The sequence below is a fragment of the Selaginella moellendorffii genome, unplaced genomic scaffold (genome assembly GCF_000143415.4).
Source record: "Selaginella moellendorffii unplaced genomic scaffold, v1.0 SELMOscaffold_5, whole genome shotgun sequence".
Taxonomy (NCBI): Eukaryota; Viridiplantae; Streptophyta; class Lycopodiopsida; order Selaginellales; family Selaginellaceae; genus Selaginella; species Selaginella moellendorffii.
The window spans coordinates 821,925-841,940 of NW_003314266.1; the positions used below are offsets into that span (position 1 = coordinate 821,925).

General features: G+C 43.6%; 3 protein-coding genes and 1 pseudogene across 3 annotated transcripts; 2 read left to right on the plus strand and 2 right to left on the minus strand.

Annotated features, from left to right (window-relative positions):
* Positions 1-2,057: 2,057 nt before the first annotated feature.
* On the plus strand, positions 2,058-4,990 carry LOC9659671 (bifunctional isopimaradiene synthase, chloroplastic). Its single transcript, XM_024669744.1, has 13 exons — positions 2,058-2,175; positions 2,230-2,300; positions 2,352-2,625; positions 2,672-2,843; positions 2,904-3,242; positions 3,285-3,397; positions 3,451-3,584; positions 3,634-3,725; positions 3,779-3,865; positions 3,920-4,135; positions 4,194-4,329; positions 4,386-4,631; positions 4,692-4,990. Exons 1-13 carry the CDS (start codon positions 2,067-2,069, stop codon positions 4,977-4,979), a joined length of 2,277 nt encoding a protein of 758 aa, XP_024525512.1. The 5' UTR covers positions 2,058-2,066; the 3' UTR covers positions 4,980-4,990.
* Positions 4,991-9,534: 4,544 nt separating this feature from the next.
* Positions 9,535-11,816, plus strand: LOC9658456 (annotated as a pseudogene).
* An 8-nt stretch (positions 11,817-11,824) lies between these two features.
* On the minus strand, positions 11,825-14,571 carry LOC9658457. Its single transcript, XM_002965032.2, has 9 exons — positions 14,108-14,571; positions 13,925-14,001; positions 13,628-13,856; positions 13,172-13,326; positions 13,012-13,057; positions 12,863-12,954; positions 12,712-12,808; positions 12,587-12,643; positions 11,825-12,521 (listed from the first exon to the last, which is right to left on the minus strand). The coding sequence occupies exons 1-9, from the start codon at positions 14,270-14,272 to the stop codon at positions 12,027-12,029; spliced, it is 1,413 nt and encodes a 470-aa protein (XP_002965078.2). The 5' UTR covers positions 14,273-14,571; the 3' UTR covers positions 11,825-12,026.
* Positions 14,572-14,756: 185 nt separating this feature from the next.
* Positions 14,757-19,947, minus strand: LOC9659672 (kinesin-like protein KIN-7K, chloroplastic). Its single transcript, XM_024669419.1, has 26 exons — positions 19,362-19,947; positions 19,204-19,298; positions 19,054-19,143; positions 18,951-19,003; positions 18,834-18,899; positions 18,726-18,779; positions 18,608-18,667; positions 18,472-18,550; positions 18,360-18,427; positions 18,254-18,313; positions 18,094-18,198; positions 17,936-18,040; positions 17,771-17,878; positions 17,569-17,712; positions 17,324-17,506; positions 17,179-17,274; positions 16,999-17,130; positions 16,835-16,948; positions 16,734-16,784; positions 16,630-16,677; positions 16,328-16,579; positions 16,054-16,270; positions 15,581-15,993; positions 15,433-15,522; positions 15,202-15,367; positions 14,757-15,146 (listed from the first exon to the last, which is right to left on the minus strand). Exons 1-26 carry the CDS (start codon positions 19,700-19,702, stop codon positions 15,061-15,063), a joined length of 3,276 nt encoding a protein of 1,091 aa, XP_024525187.1. The 5' UTR covers positions 19,703-19,947; the 3' UTR covers positions 14,757-15,060.
* Between the last annotated feature and the right edge of the window lie 69 nt (positions 19,948-20,016).

The window sequence follows — 20,016 nt, forward strand, 5'->3', positions numbered from 1 at the left end:
TTTAAAATTTAGTAGGTGAACAAGTAGACATATCATAGCTTACAAACAACCATGCAATTTGAATTTAAACAACTACCAAATAGATTTAGGGGCTGAAACATATCAAGTATTCAAAATAATTTATTATTCATCCCAAGGTATCAGTATATTTAGACATTTAGGATTGTATATGAAAGTAAAAAAAATATCCTAATTTTGAATAATGAATAACTATTGTCATGGCATCTTGATAATTTTGTTACATGGCATTAAAACTGGAGGAAAATATAACTAATTTTCCAGGATGTGCATTTTGATCAAAAGCCAGATTAGCAATATAATCCATCAAGCCTACAAAATTTGACTCTAAGTTGTTTTTTATGTGTTGACAATATTCTAATTTATTCCCTTCAACTTTAACAAACGCATCAATAATGTATTGTTAAGTGAGCTTGCTAGCATATAAATTTGATCATAACCAATGTGTCAAGAATCTATTTTAGAGAGAAAATATGCATAATATTGAAGTAAAGTGATATAGTGTTGTGAACTTATCATTGAAAGTGCCATGCATGGTCACCATAAAGAAATATTAAAGGGTATACCATTGGATTTAAATAGGTATTGAAAGTATTTTATTGCATAATGGCCAAGCCTCACATGCTGCTTTTAAACTTCTTATTCCAATTAATGAAGTATCAACATCATCTATAACACTTAATAGTGGAGTTGGAAGAAAACTTAAAGAAACTAACTTAATTATTTTGGATGAAATAAGTATTGTTGATATACATGTTTTTACTAATGTTGAATGTTGTTTAAAAGAAATCAAATAAAACAATACTTTTGGTGGAATTATTGTTATTACAAGTGGTGACTTTTGACAAATTTTACCTATTGTCCCTTGAGCACTAATAGTTTCTCATTCTATCAAAATGCAGATTGTGGCCATTATTCACAAAACCATCAATTAAAAAGAATATGAAACTTACATCATATGACTCTTCATGGGGTGAGTGGTTATTACAAGGTGGAGATGGAAATAATTATTTTTCACACCCACCACTTCCTGTTGATTCAATTAAATTATCTTTAGTTAAAGCTTCTCTTATAGATTTTATCTTTCAAAATCCTAATGACATTTCAAGCGCAAAGTTATTCTTACCCCACTCAATGATGATTCAGCAATTTTATCATCTCTTTATTAAAAGGTTATACATACACTTTCAGACATATTGACTATGTTGACATAGAAATAGAAAATCTATAAGATTTTCCAGAATTTTTAAATTCTATTACACCCTCTGGACTCGCTCCACACAAATTAATTCTTAAGGAAGGTGCTAGATTCATCCTTTTGCTTTGCAATGGTACATGCCTCTTGCTTAAAAGAGCATCCACTGTAATTTTAGACAGTGAGATAATCACTGGACAATTCAAAGGGTCAAGAGCTTATCCCTCAAATACATTGTCATCCTCTGATGCTGCCATTCAGAATGTTAAGAAGACAATTTCCCATCCCTTTAGGTTATTGCCTTACCAGGATAAACATTTGACTATGTCAGACTATACTTGCCACATTCAGCTTTTACACATGGTCAGTTATATGTGGCTCTATCTAGAACCACATCTCCATCTAGCCTTATCAAAGCATAAAACACAAGGTAGAAGCTGGCCTTGGTGACGTTATTTTCACAATAAACACTGTACAGAGAAATATTACATGTAAGCATTTTTCTTTTCTATCACATCCACTAACACTTCTCCCACTCCAAGTTGATTAGTGCTACCTTTGTGTTCTTCCTTTGCACCTTGACTGCCATAAAAAACGAGGCATTGTTATCGAGTGACTATGTTTTTTAGCTTTTTTGACCCAGGTCAATTTTTAACAAATCAGTTCCAATTGCTGTCATACACTAGCTTTTTGTACGAGAGCCTGGGGATCTGATTGAGTATATTTTCTAGCAATAGTGACCTTGCCAACCGGCCAGCTCCTGCTAGGCAATTTCTAGTCTATGTATAATACCCTCTCTCCAAGGAACAAAGTGGCATATAACTTGAAGAGTGCTAATTGGATATCGGCAAAGATGAGTTTTGCTACACAAATTTCTAGCGGCCTTTTCGCTCCAAACAACATTCCCTCCAGTAAATTCTTCAAGCCTCTCAATATGGGTTCTTTCACCCAGTTCTCAGCAGGTAGCGCTCTTGTAGAGGCTTTTATCGCCTTCATTTAACTTGTTTTTGTTTCAGGTCTTGTGCTGAGAGCTGGAGTAAAAGTTCCTGGCACTCTCAGCGTTCAGTCCCATCCGTCAACCAAAGAGGTGCCAAGCTCTGGTTTTTCTCATCTGCAAGAGTTTCTTCTTTGATTGCAGAGTAGCATCAGCACTATCAAGAAGCTGTTTGCCGGCGTGGACGATGCTTGCGGCTTCTCAGCTTACGACATGGGATGGATCGCACGAATACCTCATGCTCATAACCCAGAACTTGGACCCCAGTTTCCTCAGAGCTTGGAATGGATCGTTCACAACCAGTGCGATGATGGGTCCTGGGATCAAGGAGAAGAAGATGCTCAGCGGGTTTGCAGCACACTGTCGTGTGTCATTGCTCTGAAAACATGGAACCGAAGGGAGTGTAGCATCCAAAGAGGTAAGCTCTTTCCTCTCTAGCATCTATAAACAGCGTATTCGTGCAGGTCTAAGCTTTTTGAAATCCCAGCGGCCATTGGTCCACGATAAACTTACAAGAGACATGGAAGCCATCTTGCATAGACTATTACAAGAGGGCAAATCACTGGATTTGGAGCTGAATTATGACGAATCTTTTGTTCAACGTATTTGTGAACAGGGTCAGGAATTCCTTCAGAGGTAACTCCAAAGCCCTTGAGGTTCTTAAACAGTAACTGTAGCTTTTGTCCTGATAATCAGCGTATCAAATGACGCGTTGGATCAGTATCCGACTTCTTTCGTCCATATACTTGAAGCGTTTCATGAACGTGCGAATTGGCAACATCTTCTCAGATATCAAAGTAGCGGCGGATCTTTGTTCTCTGTCACGCTGACGGCATGCGCGTACATGCACACCGGAGACAAAAAGTGCCTTCGTTTTCTAAACGGGGTCCTTGAAGGCCCATTGACCAAGCCAAACAAGAACCGACACTTTCGCGGCTTAAGTCAGCTTTTGCGGCTTGCAGAGTGGCTTGAGCATCTGGGAATCGAAAGGTTCTTTGAGAAAGAAATCGAGCAAACGTTGATTCAAGCTTTCAGGTAAACTTCTTACTACTCGGAAGGTTTAGTAACTTGTCACAGATGTTGGAGAGGAAATGCCGCAGGTAGCGGAAGTCAAAAACATCTAGAAAGCTTTAAAGACTCTGCTCTTTTGTTCCGGATTCTTCGTCGTCATGGCTATGAAGTCTCCCCAGGTACAACATTTTTTATCCTAGTGACAGGCTATCCAAGGCTATTCATGTTATAGACGTGGTACATCAGCGAACATTTTGCGAGACACTCGATGTAAAGGAGCTGTCTTTGGCATCACATTTTCTCTTTCCTACTGAAAGCAGAAAAATGCTGGACTCGACTCCAATCATTGATGTCGCGAATGAAGAAGTTTGCCTTCACTTAACAGTCCGATCTTTTGCTAATGTTTCCTCTACAGACGACGTTTCCATGGTATAATATAATGCATCGGATCCAACACATTGAATACATGACTAAATTTACGGCAAGTATGGATTTCATAAGCACAAGGTATGCAATAGCTTGCAGTAAATCTTTATTAGTTCTTCTTCGAGATTTGTCAGTGAACGATCTTCGATACTGGCCTTCGCAAAGTCCGACTTCAATGCTTGCCAGAAGATCTACCAGAAGGATTTGCAGCATGTTATGAGGTAGCCGTGTTCGGTGTTTTGCCTCTTGCTTATTGCACAGCCCTTGAACCGCAGGTGGAACGAAGAGTGCGGCTTTGGACGTCTGGGTTATGCCCGGCAGAAAGACGTGTTCTGCGTTTTTACTGCTGCTGCAACCATGTTCCAGCCGGAACTCTCTATGGCTCGCATTGTCTGGGCACAGATGAGTGTTCTTACAACAGTCATTGACGACTTCATGGACACGCACGATTCTCTCGACAATTTGAGAAACTTTTGCACTGCCATCAGAAGGTACTAGTAGACTTCAGTAATTTATGCATTGTTTTTGTGTCTTGTGTTTATCTCACAGATGGGATCCGTCTGCCTCGGAGCTGAACGACGACGCTAGCATTCTTTTTCGAGGATTGTTTAAGACGGTTACATGGACAGCCCAGTGTGCTTCCGCGGTACAAGGCAGAGATATGACGGCGAGCTTCCGAGCTCAAGTAAGAACCTCTTGGAACCTCTATGTACAAGAGAGCTTTCTAATTGGTTTTATCAGTGGGAAAGACTTTGCGATGCGTTTTTTCGAGAGGCAGAATGGAGGCTCACGAATCACTGTCCCAGCCTTGAAGAGTACGTAGAAAACGGAATCACGTCGTTTGCGCTGGAACCGATCGTCTTATCTACACTCCTTTTTCTGGACGAGAAAATTGAGTCGGTGGTTCTCGACCATCCGGACTGTATCAACATGTGCCGGAGGGTCTTCACAATTGGGAGATTGCTCAACGACATCCAAGGCTTTGACGTAAGCTTTATCTTTCTCAGTTTTGGATGTTTACCCGAGCAAGATCTTTCACCATTCCAGCGTGAGAGCAGCGCGGGGGAGTTCTCATGGATCACGATCTACATGAAGGAGCACCCGGGAACGAGCGTGGAGGACGCGGTGGTGGAGATAAGAAAGATTCTAAATGCAACGATAGAGGAGCTGGTCGAGGACGTGCTCCGGCCCAGAGCAGTGCCTAAGAGATGCAAGCGCGTGTTTGAGAACATGATGAGAATTCTCAACTTTGTCTACCGTAAGGGCGATGGATACAGCACGGACGCTGAACTACGAGACCACATCAAGCAAGTTCTTCACGCGAAACTGGAATAATCTATATAATATTCCGGCCCAGTTTCAAAAGAATCTTCACATTATCGACGAGATAAAAATCCCGATTTGGGCAAATGCTATGGCTGCTTTTCCCAACCTTTCCAGCTTATCCAGCGCTCGCTTAGGCACCAAGAATGGCGTGCCATTCAGTGAGATTGAAGGAGATTTTGGCGAACGGCGGCCGAGAATGAGGCAGAGAAGGGCGATGGAGATAGGGCCAACAACAGTGTAATCACTGAGATGTGGTCTATACCAGCTATCTCATACGTATGTACGAGTTTTCACTTGAAGTAATACAGGTAGATATCTACTTTTTTCACTTTGCAGAAGATATCTGAAGACATACTATGTTTCATGAAAAGCCTCATCACTGGTGCTGTTTGGCAATTCATCGAGATAAATCACCAGCAGTCAAATTGAGGAATGCTATACAAAAGTGATCACTCTATGTTTCCCTAGCCAAGACAACTTTTAGGCAATGAACCTGTACATTCAGGATTTCTTGCCTGGCAGAGGAGTGTACTGAGATATGCACACCTCTGCCGGAAGACCTCTCTCCCCTGGCAGGAGCGGGATCAAGTAACACTCCTGAGGGGGAGCCAGGGTCTGCAACGAGTGCCCTACTACCTTCGTGAAATGGAGCAGGTTGCGATCAAAATGATGACCAAGAAGAATCATTGAAAGCCCTTGAGTGTGTGAACCTGGACTCACCAGCAGCAGGTTCACAGGTCGTGGAGCATGCCCAGGCTTTGGTGGAGGACACAAACCCCAGGTAAATCTACCACCTTTTACAGCAAAGAAGTTTTCAGCCTTCAAGGCGATGAGGAGTTGCTAGTAGGAGGCCCATAGGTTGTGGAGCATGCTCAACCCCTATTTGAGCACAAATGCTCGAGGATGTCATTTTTCCAGGCCCAGGCAAATCTGGTAACGTTTTCAGCGACGAGATTTCCAGTCTTGAGGGCGAGGACGAGAAAACAGTGGCAGCTACAGGTTGTGAGGAGCCTTTGGTAGCCATGCCACAGGAATCAGAGCAGCTGGGTGGTTATAAGACACAAGTTTCCCTTCAATTGGCAATTGCCCGCACAGCAGATATCAGTTTGAAGATTGTTGAGGATGATTGCTGAGGATGGCAATGAAGAAGACGTGGTTTAGGTAGTGGACTTTTAGCAGGCTCAAGTTCTTTCAGAAGTACGAGATAATTGCAAAACAGGTGAATTTGCCAGTTTTTGCAGTTGTCAATCCTTTGGATTGCACTGTAGCAATGAGATTTTGGAGTTTTCAGATTGTGTGATGCTTTTCAAGGAGTCAGAGGTATGCCTTTATAGACGAAGTAGCAGTTGATTCCCATTCAAGAGACACTACCACCTGCACATCCCACACCAAGCTCAACACATTTCGACTTCCAGCATGAAGTTCTTTGTGATTCCTCCAGCTCCAAGGTGTTGCCATTTAGACACTCTTGATATTTCACCACCACCTCGAATTCCAAAACCTTTTTCTGCAGTGAAGGACATGACACACCCATGGTTTTTCTGGTCTCCTCCTCAATGCTGGTCATCCTCCTAAGAGTGTAAGTTCTTGACACTATTTCTACTACTTCTTGCATATCTTTTCTGAGTTTAGGACTATAGGGAAAATGAAGTAGACACTCAAAGCAGTAGAGAAGGAAAAGAGAAGAAAACAAATACTATAAGTGTAAGTAATTAAAAAAATGTCTTAAGGTTTTAAGTGTTAAAATATAGAGAGAAAATGGCTATAACTTTTTTTAAATGGTTGGAGTTAAAACATTTTAGGTTTGAATAATACGACTTTACGAAAAAATTAAATTCAAAAGCTTATTTTTGCATGATATGTTGCAGTACTAGAAGAGCAAGGTGTCTAAGTCCCAAAATATTCCCCTCCCCTCTATATAAATGATCAACCAAGTAGTGTTCCACCCCATTCTTGTTTGTATAAATGACTAGCAACAAATATATACCCATTCTCATTTGCACTTGAGCTTATAGTTAAAAGTGTAAGAAAGTGCATGTTGCCCTGTTGCTCCCAATTTGTAATTCTCCAGGTTTGCAGTGGCTCTCCATCTTCCTTTTGGATGTGATGAGAGAGGTGCGACCAGGAGCTCATCTTGCTCTAATATGTAGAATAGGGCAATATATATATTTTAAAGAACATATACTCCCACTTAAAAATTATCACATAGAATTTGATTTGCTCCTTACAGTCTGATTGCTGAGCCATTGCCTATTAAGTTGATTGATCATCGCCCCCCCCCCCCCCCGGGCCCAATATCATGGTAAGATGCCCAAGCTGAATCCAGTCTGAATTTAGGTTTAAAATTCTCTTCTCTTGGCAGCCAAACTACACCAAGAGGAATTGTGTTATGAACAGAAAATTTCTCTCCACCTGGGCAGATCATGGCGTGTCATCATATCATTACAATCTGGAGGTAGGTCCTTTTTTCCAAGAATCAAACTGTGGTATGGTTGTGACCCATCAAATTATTTTCTGCGTTGTTTGAGTGAAGAGACCATGGGCAAGAAGAATAAGGGATTTATGCAATCCTGATTCTTGGCTGAATCCAAGGGTACGTTGAGAATTTAGGGTTAGGGCTTTTGGATCCAACACCATTTCTCTTCTAATTAAAGCTTATAAGCTACAACACATGTTGTTTAATGCATTCTTAAATATGGTCTATCTCTTATTTCTGGGATTCATGTCTTATATATGAGATGTTCTTGCGAAATAAAATAATGTGCTCTAGCAACTTTCTTTCGTCTTTATACTTTCGGACCTTTCCAATTTAGACAAGATTTGTATTAGTGATAAGTATAATTAAACCAAGCTCCTTCCAAGGTGCTTTTGTGGAGGGGTAGGCACACACATCCAGAAGCTACAGAGGCAGCTGGCACTAGTACGGGCCGAGAATGCAACGCTCAATGAGAGGGTGGCCTAATTGGAGTACAAATGTGCTTGTGCTGTTGAGGCACATGAGGCACTTGGCTTCCAGGTCAAGTCACTTGTGACTTGGATCCTGGTGAACATCCACAATTAGCGTGATCTTCAAGCAGGCAATAGGATCTTGATGAGCACTATCAACCAGCATGCATAACAAGAAACCAACATGCTGCTTGTCTCCAACATGAGATTATGCACATTATGCCATCAGCTTGAAATACACCACTTTCTTTCTGAGTGACCTGGCTAGGAAGCATGCCCATTCTTGATTGGCCATCCAAATATCAACATGATGTTTCCCCAACCATAGATACCAAGCCTCCCCAAGCTTGCGATTGGACGACTGAAGACCTCTTCTCGTTATTGCTTTATATATATAAATGTTTGAATCAACATTCATATGTTTGAAATGTATAAATATTAAGGTTATATTGAGTTGAGACGGCATTGACAGATAGTGGCAAATAGGTGGCACATGACAAGTTCTGTAATCTTTTGAACATGATTACCATAGATATCTGAATAATCATGCTATGTTGAAAAGCCTCATCGTCAAATTCATTTTTGGTGTTATTTGGCAATATCATGCAATGGTGTATAAGTAGCATCAACACGATCAAAGCTGTTTGCAGGCGTGGACAATGCTTACAGCTTTTCAGCTTACAACATGGGATGGATCACATGAATACTTCATTGTTAGGCATTATATCAAGATAATAGGATAAAGAAAGGGCCTTGTAATTAATTGATCGGGATCCTAACATTAGTATTGGAGCTAAGTTCAATTCTTGTGGCTGATGAGTGGGGCAAAAATATTTTGAAGGAATATTTAACATGGTGGATCTAGACTAAAGTTTGGTAGACTTTAATAGAAAGTCCATGAGGCATGAGTATAATCGTGGATTATCATTCCCTAACAAGGGGATGATTATTAGGCAATAGGTCAGGATAATAAAATAAAGGAAAAACCTTATAACTCTTTAACCAATTGATTTAAGATTTTAACACTTATACCATAACTTAGAACTTGGGCCCTAGTGAGCTTGGAATGGATCAAGATCACTAGTCCACAATGGACTTAGAGCTGAATTATAGAGATCTTTCGTTGAACATATTTGTAAATAGTCAGGAATTTCTTCTGAGGTATAACTTCAAAGCTCTTGAGGTTCTTATTTACAGCTTTGTCCTAATAACCAGCGTATCAAATGACGAGTTGGAGCAGTATCCGACGTCTTTCGTTCATGTACTTGAAGCGTTTCATGACCGTCCAAAGTGGCAGCAACTTCTCAAATATCAAAGTAGCCGCAGATCTTTATTCTCTGTCACGCTGATGGCATGCGCGTACATGCACACCAGAGACAGAAATTGCCTTCGTTTCCTAAACAGTGTTCTTGAGGGCCTATTGACCAAGGCAAACGAGAACTGAAACTTTCCAAATCGCCACTTAAGTCAGCTGCTGCAACTTGTAGACTGGCTTGAGCATCTGGGAATGGAAAGGTTCTTCGAGAAAGAGATCAAGCAAATGGTGGTTAAAGCTTTCAGGTAAACTTCTTTGTCACTCGGAAAGTTCAATGACTTATCCACAGATGTTGGAGAGGAAATGCCGCAGGTAGTGAAAGTCAAAAACATCTAGAAAGCTTTGAAGACGGCTTTTGTCATCTCAAACTTGTTTTTGTTTCAGGTCTTGTGCTGAGAACTCGAGTTAACTCTCAGCATTCAATCAAGCAAGAGGTGCAAAGGTTTTACTTCTTCTGTTCTGGTAGAGTTTCTTCTTTGATTGCAGAGTAGCATCAGCACGATCAAGAAGCTGTTTGCAGGCGTGGACGATGCTTCCAGCTTCTCAGCTTACGACATGGGATGGATCGCACGAATACCACATGCTCACAGAACTTGGGCCCCAGTTTCTTCGGAGCTTGGAATGGATTGTTCGCAACCAGTGCGAGGATGGGTCCTGGGATCAAGGAGAAGAAGATGCTTAGCGGATTTGCAGCACACTGTCGTGTGTCACTGCTCTGAAAACATGGAACCGAGGGGAGCGTAGCATCCAAAGAGGTAAGCTCTCTGGCACCTGTGAGATACAGAGTTCTTCCTGCAGGTCTAAGCTTTATAAAGTCTCAACGGCCGTTAGTCCACAATAACTTACAAAGGACATGGAACATCTTCTATGGGAGGGCAAATTATGATGAATCTTTTAGTCAACGTATTTGTGAACAGGGTCATGAATTAACAACACTAACTGTAGCTTTTGTCCTGATAATCAGGGTATCAAATGCTGAGTTGGAGCAGTATCTGACTTCTTTCGTCCATATATTTGAAGCGTTTCATGACCGTCCGAATTGGCAACATCTTCTCAGGGTGGATCTTTATTCTCTGTTACGCTGACGGCATGCGCCCATATGCACACTGGAGACAACGAGTGCCTTCGTTTTCTAAAAGGTGCTGTTGAGGGCCCATTGATCAAGCCAAACAAGACTTGAAACTTCTGCCACTTAAGTCAGCTGCTGCGACTTGTAGACTGGCTTGAGCATCTGGGAATTGAAAGATTCTTTAGGAAAGGGATAGAGCAGACGTTGATTCAAGCTTTCAGGTAAACTACTTGTCACTAGAAAAGTTGTCAATAGATGTTGGAAAGGAAATGCCGCAGGTACCGGACGTCAAAAACATCTAGAAAGCTTTGAAGACGCTGCTCTTTTGTTCCGGATTCTTCGTCGTCATGGCTACTAAGTTTCCCCAGGTAGAGTGAAGTGAAGATTTTTATATCACAGTGACGGATTTCGTGTGGTAGACGTGCTACATCAGCGAAAATTAAGCGAGGCACACGGTTTGAAGGATCTGTCTCTGCCATCACATGTTTTCTTTCCTAGTGAGAGCAGAAAAATGCTAGTTGCGAACGAAGAGGTTTGCCTTCAACAGCAAACGTTTTCTTTACAGACGATGATTCCATGGTATAGTATAATGCATCAGATCCAGCACATCGAGGGTATGACTAGATTTACGACAAGTATGGATTCCATAAGCATGAGGTACATATGCGATAACTTCCTGTAAATCAGTAAGTTCCTAATCGAAAATTTCCAGTGAACGAGCTTCGATACTGGCCTTCGCAAAGTCCGACTTCAATGCTTGCCAGAAGATATATCAGAAGGATTTGCAGCACGTTATGAGGTATCTGTGTTCGATGTTTTTCCCCCGGCTTAATTATATGCAGCTCTTGAGCCGCAGGTGGAACGAAGAGTGCGGCTTTGGACGTCTGGGTTATGCCCGACAGAAAGACGTGATCTGCCTTTTTACTGCTGCCGCAACGATGTTCCAGCAGGAACTCTCGATGGCTCTCATTGTCTGGGCACAGATGAATGTTTGTACAACTGTCATTGAGGACTTTATGGGCATGCACCATTCTCTCGACAATTTGAGAAACTTTTGCATTGCCGGGAAAATGTATTAGTAACACATCTTTAGAAGACTTTTGAGTATTAATATGTGTCTTGTGTTCAATCACACAGATGGGATCCGTCCGCCTTGAGCTGAACGAAAACGCTAGCAATATTTTCCGAGGATTGTTTAAGACGACAGTTCAGTGTGCTTCCGAGGTACAAGGCAGAGTTATGACGGCTAGCTTACGAGCTCAAGGAAGTACCTAGAACACAACTTTTCTAATCGCTTTTATCAGTGGGAAAGACTTTGCCATGCGTTTTTACGTGAGGCAGAATGGAATGTCCCAGCCTCGAGGAGTACAAACGGAATCACGTCCTTTGACCAATCATTTTATCTGCAAACTTTTTCCTGGATGAGAAGTTAAGTGCGGGAAGTCTCATGGATTACGATCTACATGAACACAGATGCAAAGGCTTTCATCTGTTAACCCTTATATATTCAGTGTGAGAAGAGTATGGGGAAGTCTCATGGATTACGAATAGATTACGATCTACATGAAGGAGTACAGATGAGAGGGCGACGATGGAGGAGCTGGTCGAGGACGTGCTCCGGCCCAGAGCAGTGCGTCACGTCAAACAAAATTGGAATAATCTATAATATTCCACCATTTTCAAAAGAATATTCATTTGATAATGGGATATTCTGCATGTTTAAAATTTAAGTGAACCTGAGATTGGTAAAACCGGCGCTGCTGCCCGCGTTTCTCATCCCCCTGCTGTATGTCCTGTGATCACAGATCATCATCGACGAGGAAACCTCAGTTTCGTGATGGTGGTGGTGGTGGTGGTGGTGATGGACTCCACCGTGAAACTTATGTAGGAAATGGTGGTGGTGGTGGTGGCTATTGCCATCCACGGCTGCCAGTGCTACTGTCGATGCTGCCGCTACCAATGCGTGCTTCTCGGTAGAGATCGACTCTTGCGACTCTTGTGACAATAGTTCTTCTTCCTGGTCGTGGCCGGAGGAAGGGGCGCCAGTAGCACAGCTACAAAAATCCATCGAGGAGCTTCGGGGGCTCGTCAATGCCGCCGCTGCTGTGGCTGCCGTGGCTGCTCCTGGATTTGGGTTCTCAAGAGCCTCCGAGACGCTCGGATTTTGGACAATCACGAGCATCGGCTTCTGGTTGCCACCGCATTTAGCCAAAGACATTGGCTGAAAGAAACAAGCAAAGGGTCAAGCATTGTGATAAAACGGTAGCAGTGGTGAAGAAACGGTACCACTCCAATGTGCCACTCTTTGAAACTCAGCGTGTTGAAGTCCTTTTCGTTCATCTCCTGGAAAGTAGTAGTAACAAGTTAAAAAACAGCATGGAAAAATCGAGCCAGGCTCTCTGAATACTTACGATGCTGTAAATAGGAGGTAGCATAGACTCTCTCCCCGAGTGCAACGTGGGAATCACAGTAAAAAAGGGTGTTGTTTCTCTAGCTCTAAAAGTCCACCTGCATGCCCGGGAGTGAGCGCCTAGGAAGTCCAGAGCTTGGAATAGCACTTACCCGATATAAGAAAAGATACCAATTTCCGTCCACTCCCGAACAAGAAGTCTCATCCAGTATTCATTCGCAACCCCATCCGCCTTGGCATGCATCTAGTGGACTTCAAACTTTCAGTCGGATACTTGGATGCAAACAAAGCAAGAACTCACCAACACTTCCGCAACGACCATTGTCAGCATCGCAGCTTGGAACTTCCTGTAAGAAAAACACAGAAACTATGAACACACAATCATAAAGTAGGAGAAACAACCATCAAAGAAAAAAAGGAAACAAAAGAAAAACACGCTACAGATGATGTGCACCTCGTACTTGAACATAGTGTACTTGGTGTACAGAGCCGTGTGCATCGTATGAACGCCTTCGTTCTGAATAAGTTGGAGCTGCTCCCTTAGCAATGCCAGATTCCTCGACACATGGAGAAATATGACGTAAAGGAGCACCAAGTAGATCAGCACCACTAATATCTGCAAAGCAAAAGAAAAAGAAAACAAAGAAGTGTCAAGTGTATGAACGAGCTCACAGAAGCGACTTGAAAGGAAAAACTCCAGTCATTCTCAATTCACACTTAGCTCAAGAACGAAAAACATCATTGTCAGCTATGCAAGAAGAACTTCCACAAAAGCACGGCTATCCAAGAGAAAGTTCCACAAAAGCACTGCCCACTCATCCACTATCGAAAAGGACACAGGATACAAGACGGACCAATTCTCTAGCAAAACGAAGAACAAGCAAAAGGTCCCAATGAAGTGGAGAAAGTGGGCTTACCGCGAACTGTGGCACAGCCGCCTTGTATCCGGTGAGCGTGAGGTAGAGCAGCGAGCCGAGCCCAGCAATGCTTCTCCTCTCCGAGATGGAGAGCTGCTCGTGCATGATGCAGTAGCCGTGCGAGATGAGGAGGAACGAGATGAAGCACGCCGTCTCGAAAAAAATGCGCGTCACAAAGACGCCAAACGCGACCCAGAAGGAGCACGTCCCCAGGTGGAGGCACGAATACCTGGCAATCAATCAAAGCACGCCCAAAATCAATCACCGAGCTAGAAATCGCGAGCTAGAGAGACTCACCAGAACGCGAACGAGAGCGCCAGGACCAGAGCTTTGAGCACAGGCACGGCAGTGAGGATCCATTGGAGATTGCTCGTCTGCGATCACAATCCCGGGAGTGAGGAGGAAGAAATATTTCCATGATGAATGAAGAACCCTAAACTATTCTCTGCATTGACAATGCATGCAAAGAGAAATCGTTACCTGCCATTGCCGCTTCCTCCATGTATTGAGCGTCCAGATTCCCACCAGGGTCGTCCAGATGAGCAGCAATCCAAAGAAGAGGAACGGCAGAGGCCTGTAGAGCGCCTCCCAATCCCCCGGATTGGAGATCACCACTTTGGGGCCATGATTCGCCACAGACTCCATGCCGATCGCTCGCCGCTCATCAATCACCCGATCAATCCATGGAAAATGCTGGGAATCGGCGGCGATCGACCAGAAGAAGGGAGAAGAAGAAGAAGAAGTAGAAGAAGATTCTAAAAATCTCTCCTCCTTCGTTGCCGTCGTCTCCTCTTCTTACTCCACGAAGACGCGGCACGAAGCATCCGCTGCGCGGATAGAATCGAAGGAGAAAACGATCGATTGGATCATCGCGAAATATTTTCTCCCCCTTTTTCTCCACAAAGGGGAGAAAGTCCAATTTTTTTCCTCTTCGTTTGCGAACTGTTGTGCCTTCCAGAGACTGCCGGCTATAACTAACAAGCCTGTTAGCGCTTTTCAGTCAGAGTCCCCTGGGCTAACCACAAAGACCCCCCAGGTGCGAATCGACCGCCACTGTTAGCTAGAGATAACTAACCGTTTGCCAAACGGAACCGCAATACGGAGGTGTGGTCGTACGAACAACGGTCCATTTTTCCGTTAATCGCACTTTGGCCTCTTCGATTAAGCTTATTTTAGTACTACTGTTAAGCAAAGTATCTTTTGACCGGCGTCATCTTGTATCATTGACCGGCGCTGAGCAAAATCAGTCGAAGGAAATCTTCGCGGCGTTGGATTCTCATTTTTTTCGTTTTTTTTTTCTGGAAGTAGCGAACATTACTTAACAGCTTCCAGGTAAAAATCTTCGAGCTCGCTCGATCGATGGTTGGAGGAGCTCGAATTTCGGGAGTTATGTAGCAGCGAAACGTCTATGTACTTTAAACTGGAAACGAACCTTACGATGCAAATGTGACGATTCGGTCGCTAATGCCGCTCCTGCAAAGCGGGCATTCCGTGCACGCGACTGCGCACGGTTGACACACTGCAAGAGAGAAGTTAGAATGAAAGGCGAGCGCGGAAACCATTGGAGAACTTACAGCAAAAATGGCGACAGGGTAGAAGAACAGCGGCCGTGGCGGCTTCGAAGCAAACTTTGCAAACGTGCGCGTGCTTGTCTTCGTCGTAGAGCTGCAAGTTGAGAGTGGGGGCATCGGCGGTTGGCCGTTGGAGTCGCTCGAGTTTCCTTCGCTCTTGGATCCTGGCCTGGAGACAAACAACGACGAGCTGTAGTTCTCACGACCGTTTTGGAAAGAAGTATCCGCTTGTACCTTGGCGTTGCTTAGCTTGGTTAGAGCTTCGATATGGATGGCCTGTAGGTCCTCCAGTTCACTGGCGTTCAGCTCCTCTACGGACTCTCCCTAGTAGAATTCACAGCCAAACAATCAGAAGTGAGCCTTCCAATCTGAGCTGACTAACCTTGAGCTGAGCAACGAGCGCCTTCAAGTCATCAGTTTCTTTGTCCTCTGAGCCGCTTGTTCTAAGCCTCTCCAGCTCTTGATGTTGTTCCTTGATTTTCTGTATGTTCGCTGCCGATTCTACACTTTGTGGTGATATAGGAGCAACGGCGGTTGAGACGTTACGTTCTGGCCTACATTCTGTGATCTCGACCACATCTTGAACAGGTCCACTGGTCGGAGGGTCGTTCGTTTTCATTTTTGCTAACAGAACCCACATGCTCGCCAAATCGTTTTCCAAGTCGGCTTCCCGCTGCTTTGATTCGTCAAGCTTTCTCTTTAATTCCTTCTCAAGGGCTTGCTTCTCTGAAACTGTTTGCTCTAGATATGCTTGCTTCTCTCTCTTAGATCGCACTTCCTCCTTGAGAGCTTGGACTGCATATGGTATCATTAGCCTCCGATCAACACTAGAAACAGAAATTCTACCAGTTTTACCTTGACATGTGATACTCAAAGCTTCATTTGAAAGTCTCGTATTTTGAAACACCAACTTCTTGATTTGTTCGGTTAAGTCTTTAATTTCAGTAGCAGCTGCAGCTGCCAGGTCCTTGGCATAACAAGCTTCCTCTTCCAGTTTGACATTCTTCATTTGTAAGCAGTTGTTTTCTTCTGACAAACGACTCCTTTCCTGGCTCAGTACCTCGATTTCAGCCTTCAAAGACAAACAAATGAATCAGTCAGTAGACAACGTCGAAACCGGCAACCAAACCTTCAGAATCACATCTTCTGTTTCTTTCTTTTTAGGATAATTCTCTTGATGTGAAACGACCGTTTTGATGGCTTTTTCAGCACATAGTCGCTCTTCGGGATGTAGCCAGCTCCCGGCGTCGTTTGCCTCAATCAAGCAGTTCGTCGTTTGGGGTCCAAGAACTATTTTTTGATGGCTAGCCTTCTCCAGAGCTTCTTGAAGTTGTTGTTGAAGGCGACCATTTTTTTCTTGCAAATCCTTAATTTCAGCCACCTGATAAAAGCTTTAATAGCTAGTTGAAGAACCAAAAACCAAAATGTTACCTTTGATTGCAACTGTTCCTCAAGAACACGGTTGTCTGCTGTTCTGATCTGAAAAAGCACACGAAAATAGTTTACTTTGTGTTGCCAAATACTTCAAATCCAACCTCAAGCTCGAAGGCCTTCTCATTTAGCTGACTCGTGAGTTTTTCAATCGCCTAGATACAAAAAACTTAAATCCAAAATTGACGGTAGAACAACGAGTCACCTGGGACATTTCTGGGTAGGAGGATCTTTCTCCAAGCTCTGTTATTCTTTGCTCTAAAAGTTGCATTTGACTTTTCTTATCTTCAATGTCGTCCCTAAGCTTGCCAATTTGTACCTGAAACTTATTGAAGCACTTAAGACTCTTTCAGATGAACGGGCCCATACCTGTATTTCAACATCGTCTGGATGGTTTGCTGCTTGTTCGGTTAGTCGCTTTAGCGAACTAGAGCGTAATGCAATTTCTCCAGCAAGCATCTTGACTTGCTCTCGTGTAAGATCGATTTGATCTGCTATGTCCTGCAAGCAGATGTTATAGTCAAAAGATTTGCATCAACAGTGACTTACGTGCTCCTGCCCGTTTCCTAAGTCAATACTGCTGGAATCAGTACACCGATCCGGTGGAAATGAAGAAGTATCTAGATCCGACTGTTCATCGTATCTCTAGACAATGAGCTTGTTAATACGATTGTACATAAAAAGAAAACCTTACCTCTTCCGACTCCGCAAAGGAATGCCTTCTATTATGAGCAACGTCGGGAAACGAACCTGACAAATTATTCTTCGTGGAGACTAGTATAAGCTTTGTGAGCTTATGAATTCGTCCCATTAAAGCTGCTTTAGCTTGTTCCTCTTCTTCCAATCTAGACTGCATCCTCAGCTGCCCGGCCTCGAGCTTAAATCCAAAAAACGATGAAAAGTGTCAAAATTCTTTCAATCCAGCAAGCTTGTACTGACCTGTTGTCTAAGCGTTAATAGATCTTCTTGGTTTGTCGTAGCATATGGTCGTTCTGTCATGCCTCTCTTAATAAGCAGCAATTCTTGCTTTAATTTAGTGATCTCCTTTTGATATTTCTTTATCAGCGATCTTTCATCCATAATCTGACGCAAACATTGATACACTGGTGACTGTCTGTGAGTGAGATAATATGCTGCATACCCTGTTTGGAGCGGCATAAATCTCGATTCTCTTAGCTCTCTGGGCAAATTTAAGAGTGTTGTGTGTCTCTTCCATATTGCTGGAAGCAGGTGTAATTGTACAAATAAGCTGTCAAACATGAACTTCCGTTAATATCAAGAAACATATTGTTGCAGCTGTACGTACTGTTATGCGACCATTGCCACTTAACGAAGATTGCAAAAGCCTTGTCAGTTTGGAATCACGATATGGTATATGTGATGCTTTTCCTTCACTTAATTTCGCGATTACCTGCAAGATGACTTATCGTGAAAATTAAAGAGAAAAAGGGACACGTCGTTTACCGTTCCCAAGGTAAGAAGACTCTTGTTTATGTAAGAGCCTTCTTTTCGACGCAAGCCAGTGGTTTCAGTTTTAGAGCTCTCAGATCCTGCAAGATCGATAAGATTCTACGAAGTCCAGTTGACAGTGTTAATTAGTTACCAGAATTATTTGATGGCTTACCAGCTGGGACAACGTGACTTCATCGTCCGGCCCCTGAGCACGTAAACTGCTTTCAATTGTCTGCAAATCAAAGTGTCAGTACTGTTTAGTATTCACAAATTATTACCAAGGTAAAGATGGTATGACTTCGACTGCTGAACAGGTTGAAGTTGTTTGATCCAACGTGCCGATGCTCTGTGAAGAAATTGAAAACGGAGCGAACTTTTACATTGATGTACCTTCTCCAGCTGCAATGAGTGAAAGAGCATGAGATGGAGACAGCACAACCTCCTCTTTAACCCCTTCAACATAAGTCCCCTGTCATGTTTGAAAATGAAACCCTTAGATGTAAGTACTTGCATATTAAAGTTCTACCTGAGCATCCTCCCGAATGCGAAGATTTTGCCCTGCCGGATCGAGCAAATCGTTTATGACCTGGACGGTATATTTTGTAACATGTTAAGTCATAAACAAGGGAACAGAGGTAGCTTACTTCGTTGTATATTTCAAGGTAAGATACACGCAAGAGAAACTCCCGGTCTGGGGTCTGCGGCAAATGCCAGGGTAAGCAATATACGGATGAAGACATTTCACTGTTCACCTCTTGGATGATACTAAAAACATCTTTGATAGCTTGTGGAATCACTCCTGGATAATTTTGGTCGCCCTGGATTAACATTTGCAAAAGCTTCAAGAGAAAGAAAATGTAATAACTTACGTGCATTGTGTGTGTTTTCCCGCTACTGGTCACACCGTAAGCGAAAACAGTTCCTACAATGAATTGCCTTTAATTCTCAAACACTTGCGATGGTGAGGCTTACCATTGATCCCTTCCATCGCGCCGCGCACCACGTTTCGTGCTACGGTGTCGTAAACATTTCTCGTGGTCGCGCTGGCCCCGAAGACTTTGTCTGGAAATCACAGAGAGAAGTCAGTCTTCGAGATTAAGCGTTGTGAAGAATCTTTCCAACCAAATGTATAAGCAACAGAAGGATTGAACTCGCTCCGGACAATGTCGCCGTCCACGTACCACGCAGCATCGTCCCCGCGATGAATTTCCCTTTCACTGAAAACCCAAAGATCACCCAAAGATCTCACGAAAAGAACAAGAACAAGAGCGTCAAAATACCTCATGGGGCGAAATCGAACAGTCACAGAGATATTCTCCTTGCCGTAATCCACACTCTCATCGGAATGCATTGTCCCGGCATCCTGGGAGAAGCGCGGCGACGAGCAAGACGATGCCAGGAAATGCGAAGAGACTCTCCCACCATTGCTGCTCATCTGAGACAAAGCCCTGAATCCCGCCGAGCCGCCACCGCTGCTCCTCCGTCCGGACGACGGCGGCGGCAGCATTCTCGGGGAATTCATCGATTGCCCGAACGATCCCTGGTGCTGCTGCTGTTGGAAGAGATTTCCATTCACCGAATACCTAAACGGCGACGCTCCCCTTTGCTTGGCCGCTGCCATGATCGATCCCCAGCGAGCGGCGCCAATGCTCCTCCAGGCGCCCGATCGATCACACAAACCCTGAGGAGCTCCAAGATCTAAGCATGCATTGGCAAAATGGGGCGATCTCTTTGCGCAAGAGCGCCTTGTATGTGGATGTATGTATGGTTTTTAGAGACCAAGACTCCAGGAGGATGACATGGCGGTCACACGAGCCATGTCATAACGGAGGCAACCGGTTGGCCGCGACACGTGTCGCTTCACGTGTGGTGGCCCCGTCGTGCCAGGTAGTGCCCCATGTGCTTGGCGGGAAAAGCTAGAATATCTGCTGAATC

Bases quoted from the DNA above. Each gene is read 5' to 3' on its own strand.
- LOC9659671 (XM_024669744.1), top strand. From the start codon at position 2,067: ATGAGTTTTGCTACACAAATTTCTAGCGGCCTTTTCGCTCCAAACAAC. The intron at 2,626-2,671 runs GTAAGCTCTTTC...GTATTCGTGCAG, and splicing joins GGAGTGTAGCATCCAAAGAG to GTCTAAGCTTTTTGAAATCC. The intron at 4,632-4,691 runs GTAAGCTTTATC...TCACCATTCCAG, and splicing joins ACGACATCCAAGGCTTTGAC to CGTGAGAGCAGCGCGGGGGA.
- LOC9658457 (XM_002965032.2), bottom strand. From the start codon at position 14,272: ATGGAGTCTGTGGCGAATCATGGCCCCAAAGTGGTGATCTCCAATCCG. The intron at 12,644-12,711 runs GTAAGTATTCAG...ACTACTTTCCAG, and splicing joins TACCTCCTATTTACAGCATC to GAGATGAACGAAAAGGACTT. The intron at 12,522-12,586 runs GTACCGTTTCTT...TGTTTCTTTCAG, and splicing joins AAGAGTGGCACATTGGAGTG to CCAATGTCTTTGGCTAAATG.
- LOC9659672 (XM_024669419.1), bottom strand. From the start codon at position 19,702: ATGGCAGCGGCCAAGCAAAGGGGAGCGTCGCCGTTTAGGTATTCGGTG. The intron at 17,879-17,935 runs GTACGTACAGCT...CATGTTTGACAG, and splicing joins GTGGCAATGGTCGCATAACA to CTTATTTGTACAATTACACC. The intron at 17,713-17,770 runs GTATGCAGCATA...TGTTTGCGTCAG, and splicing joins TTTATGCCGCTCCAAACAGG to ATTATGGATGAAAGATCGCT.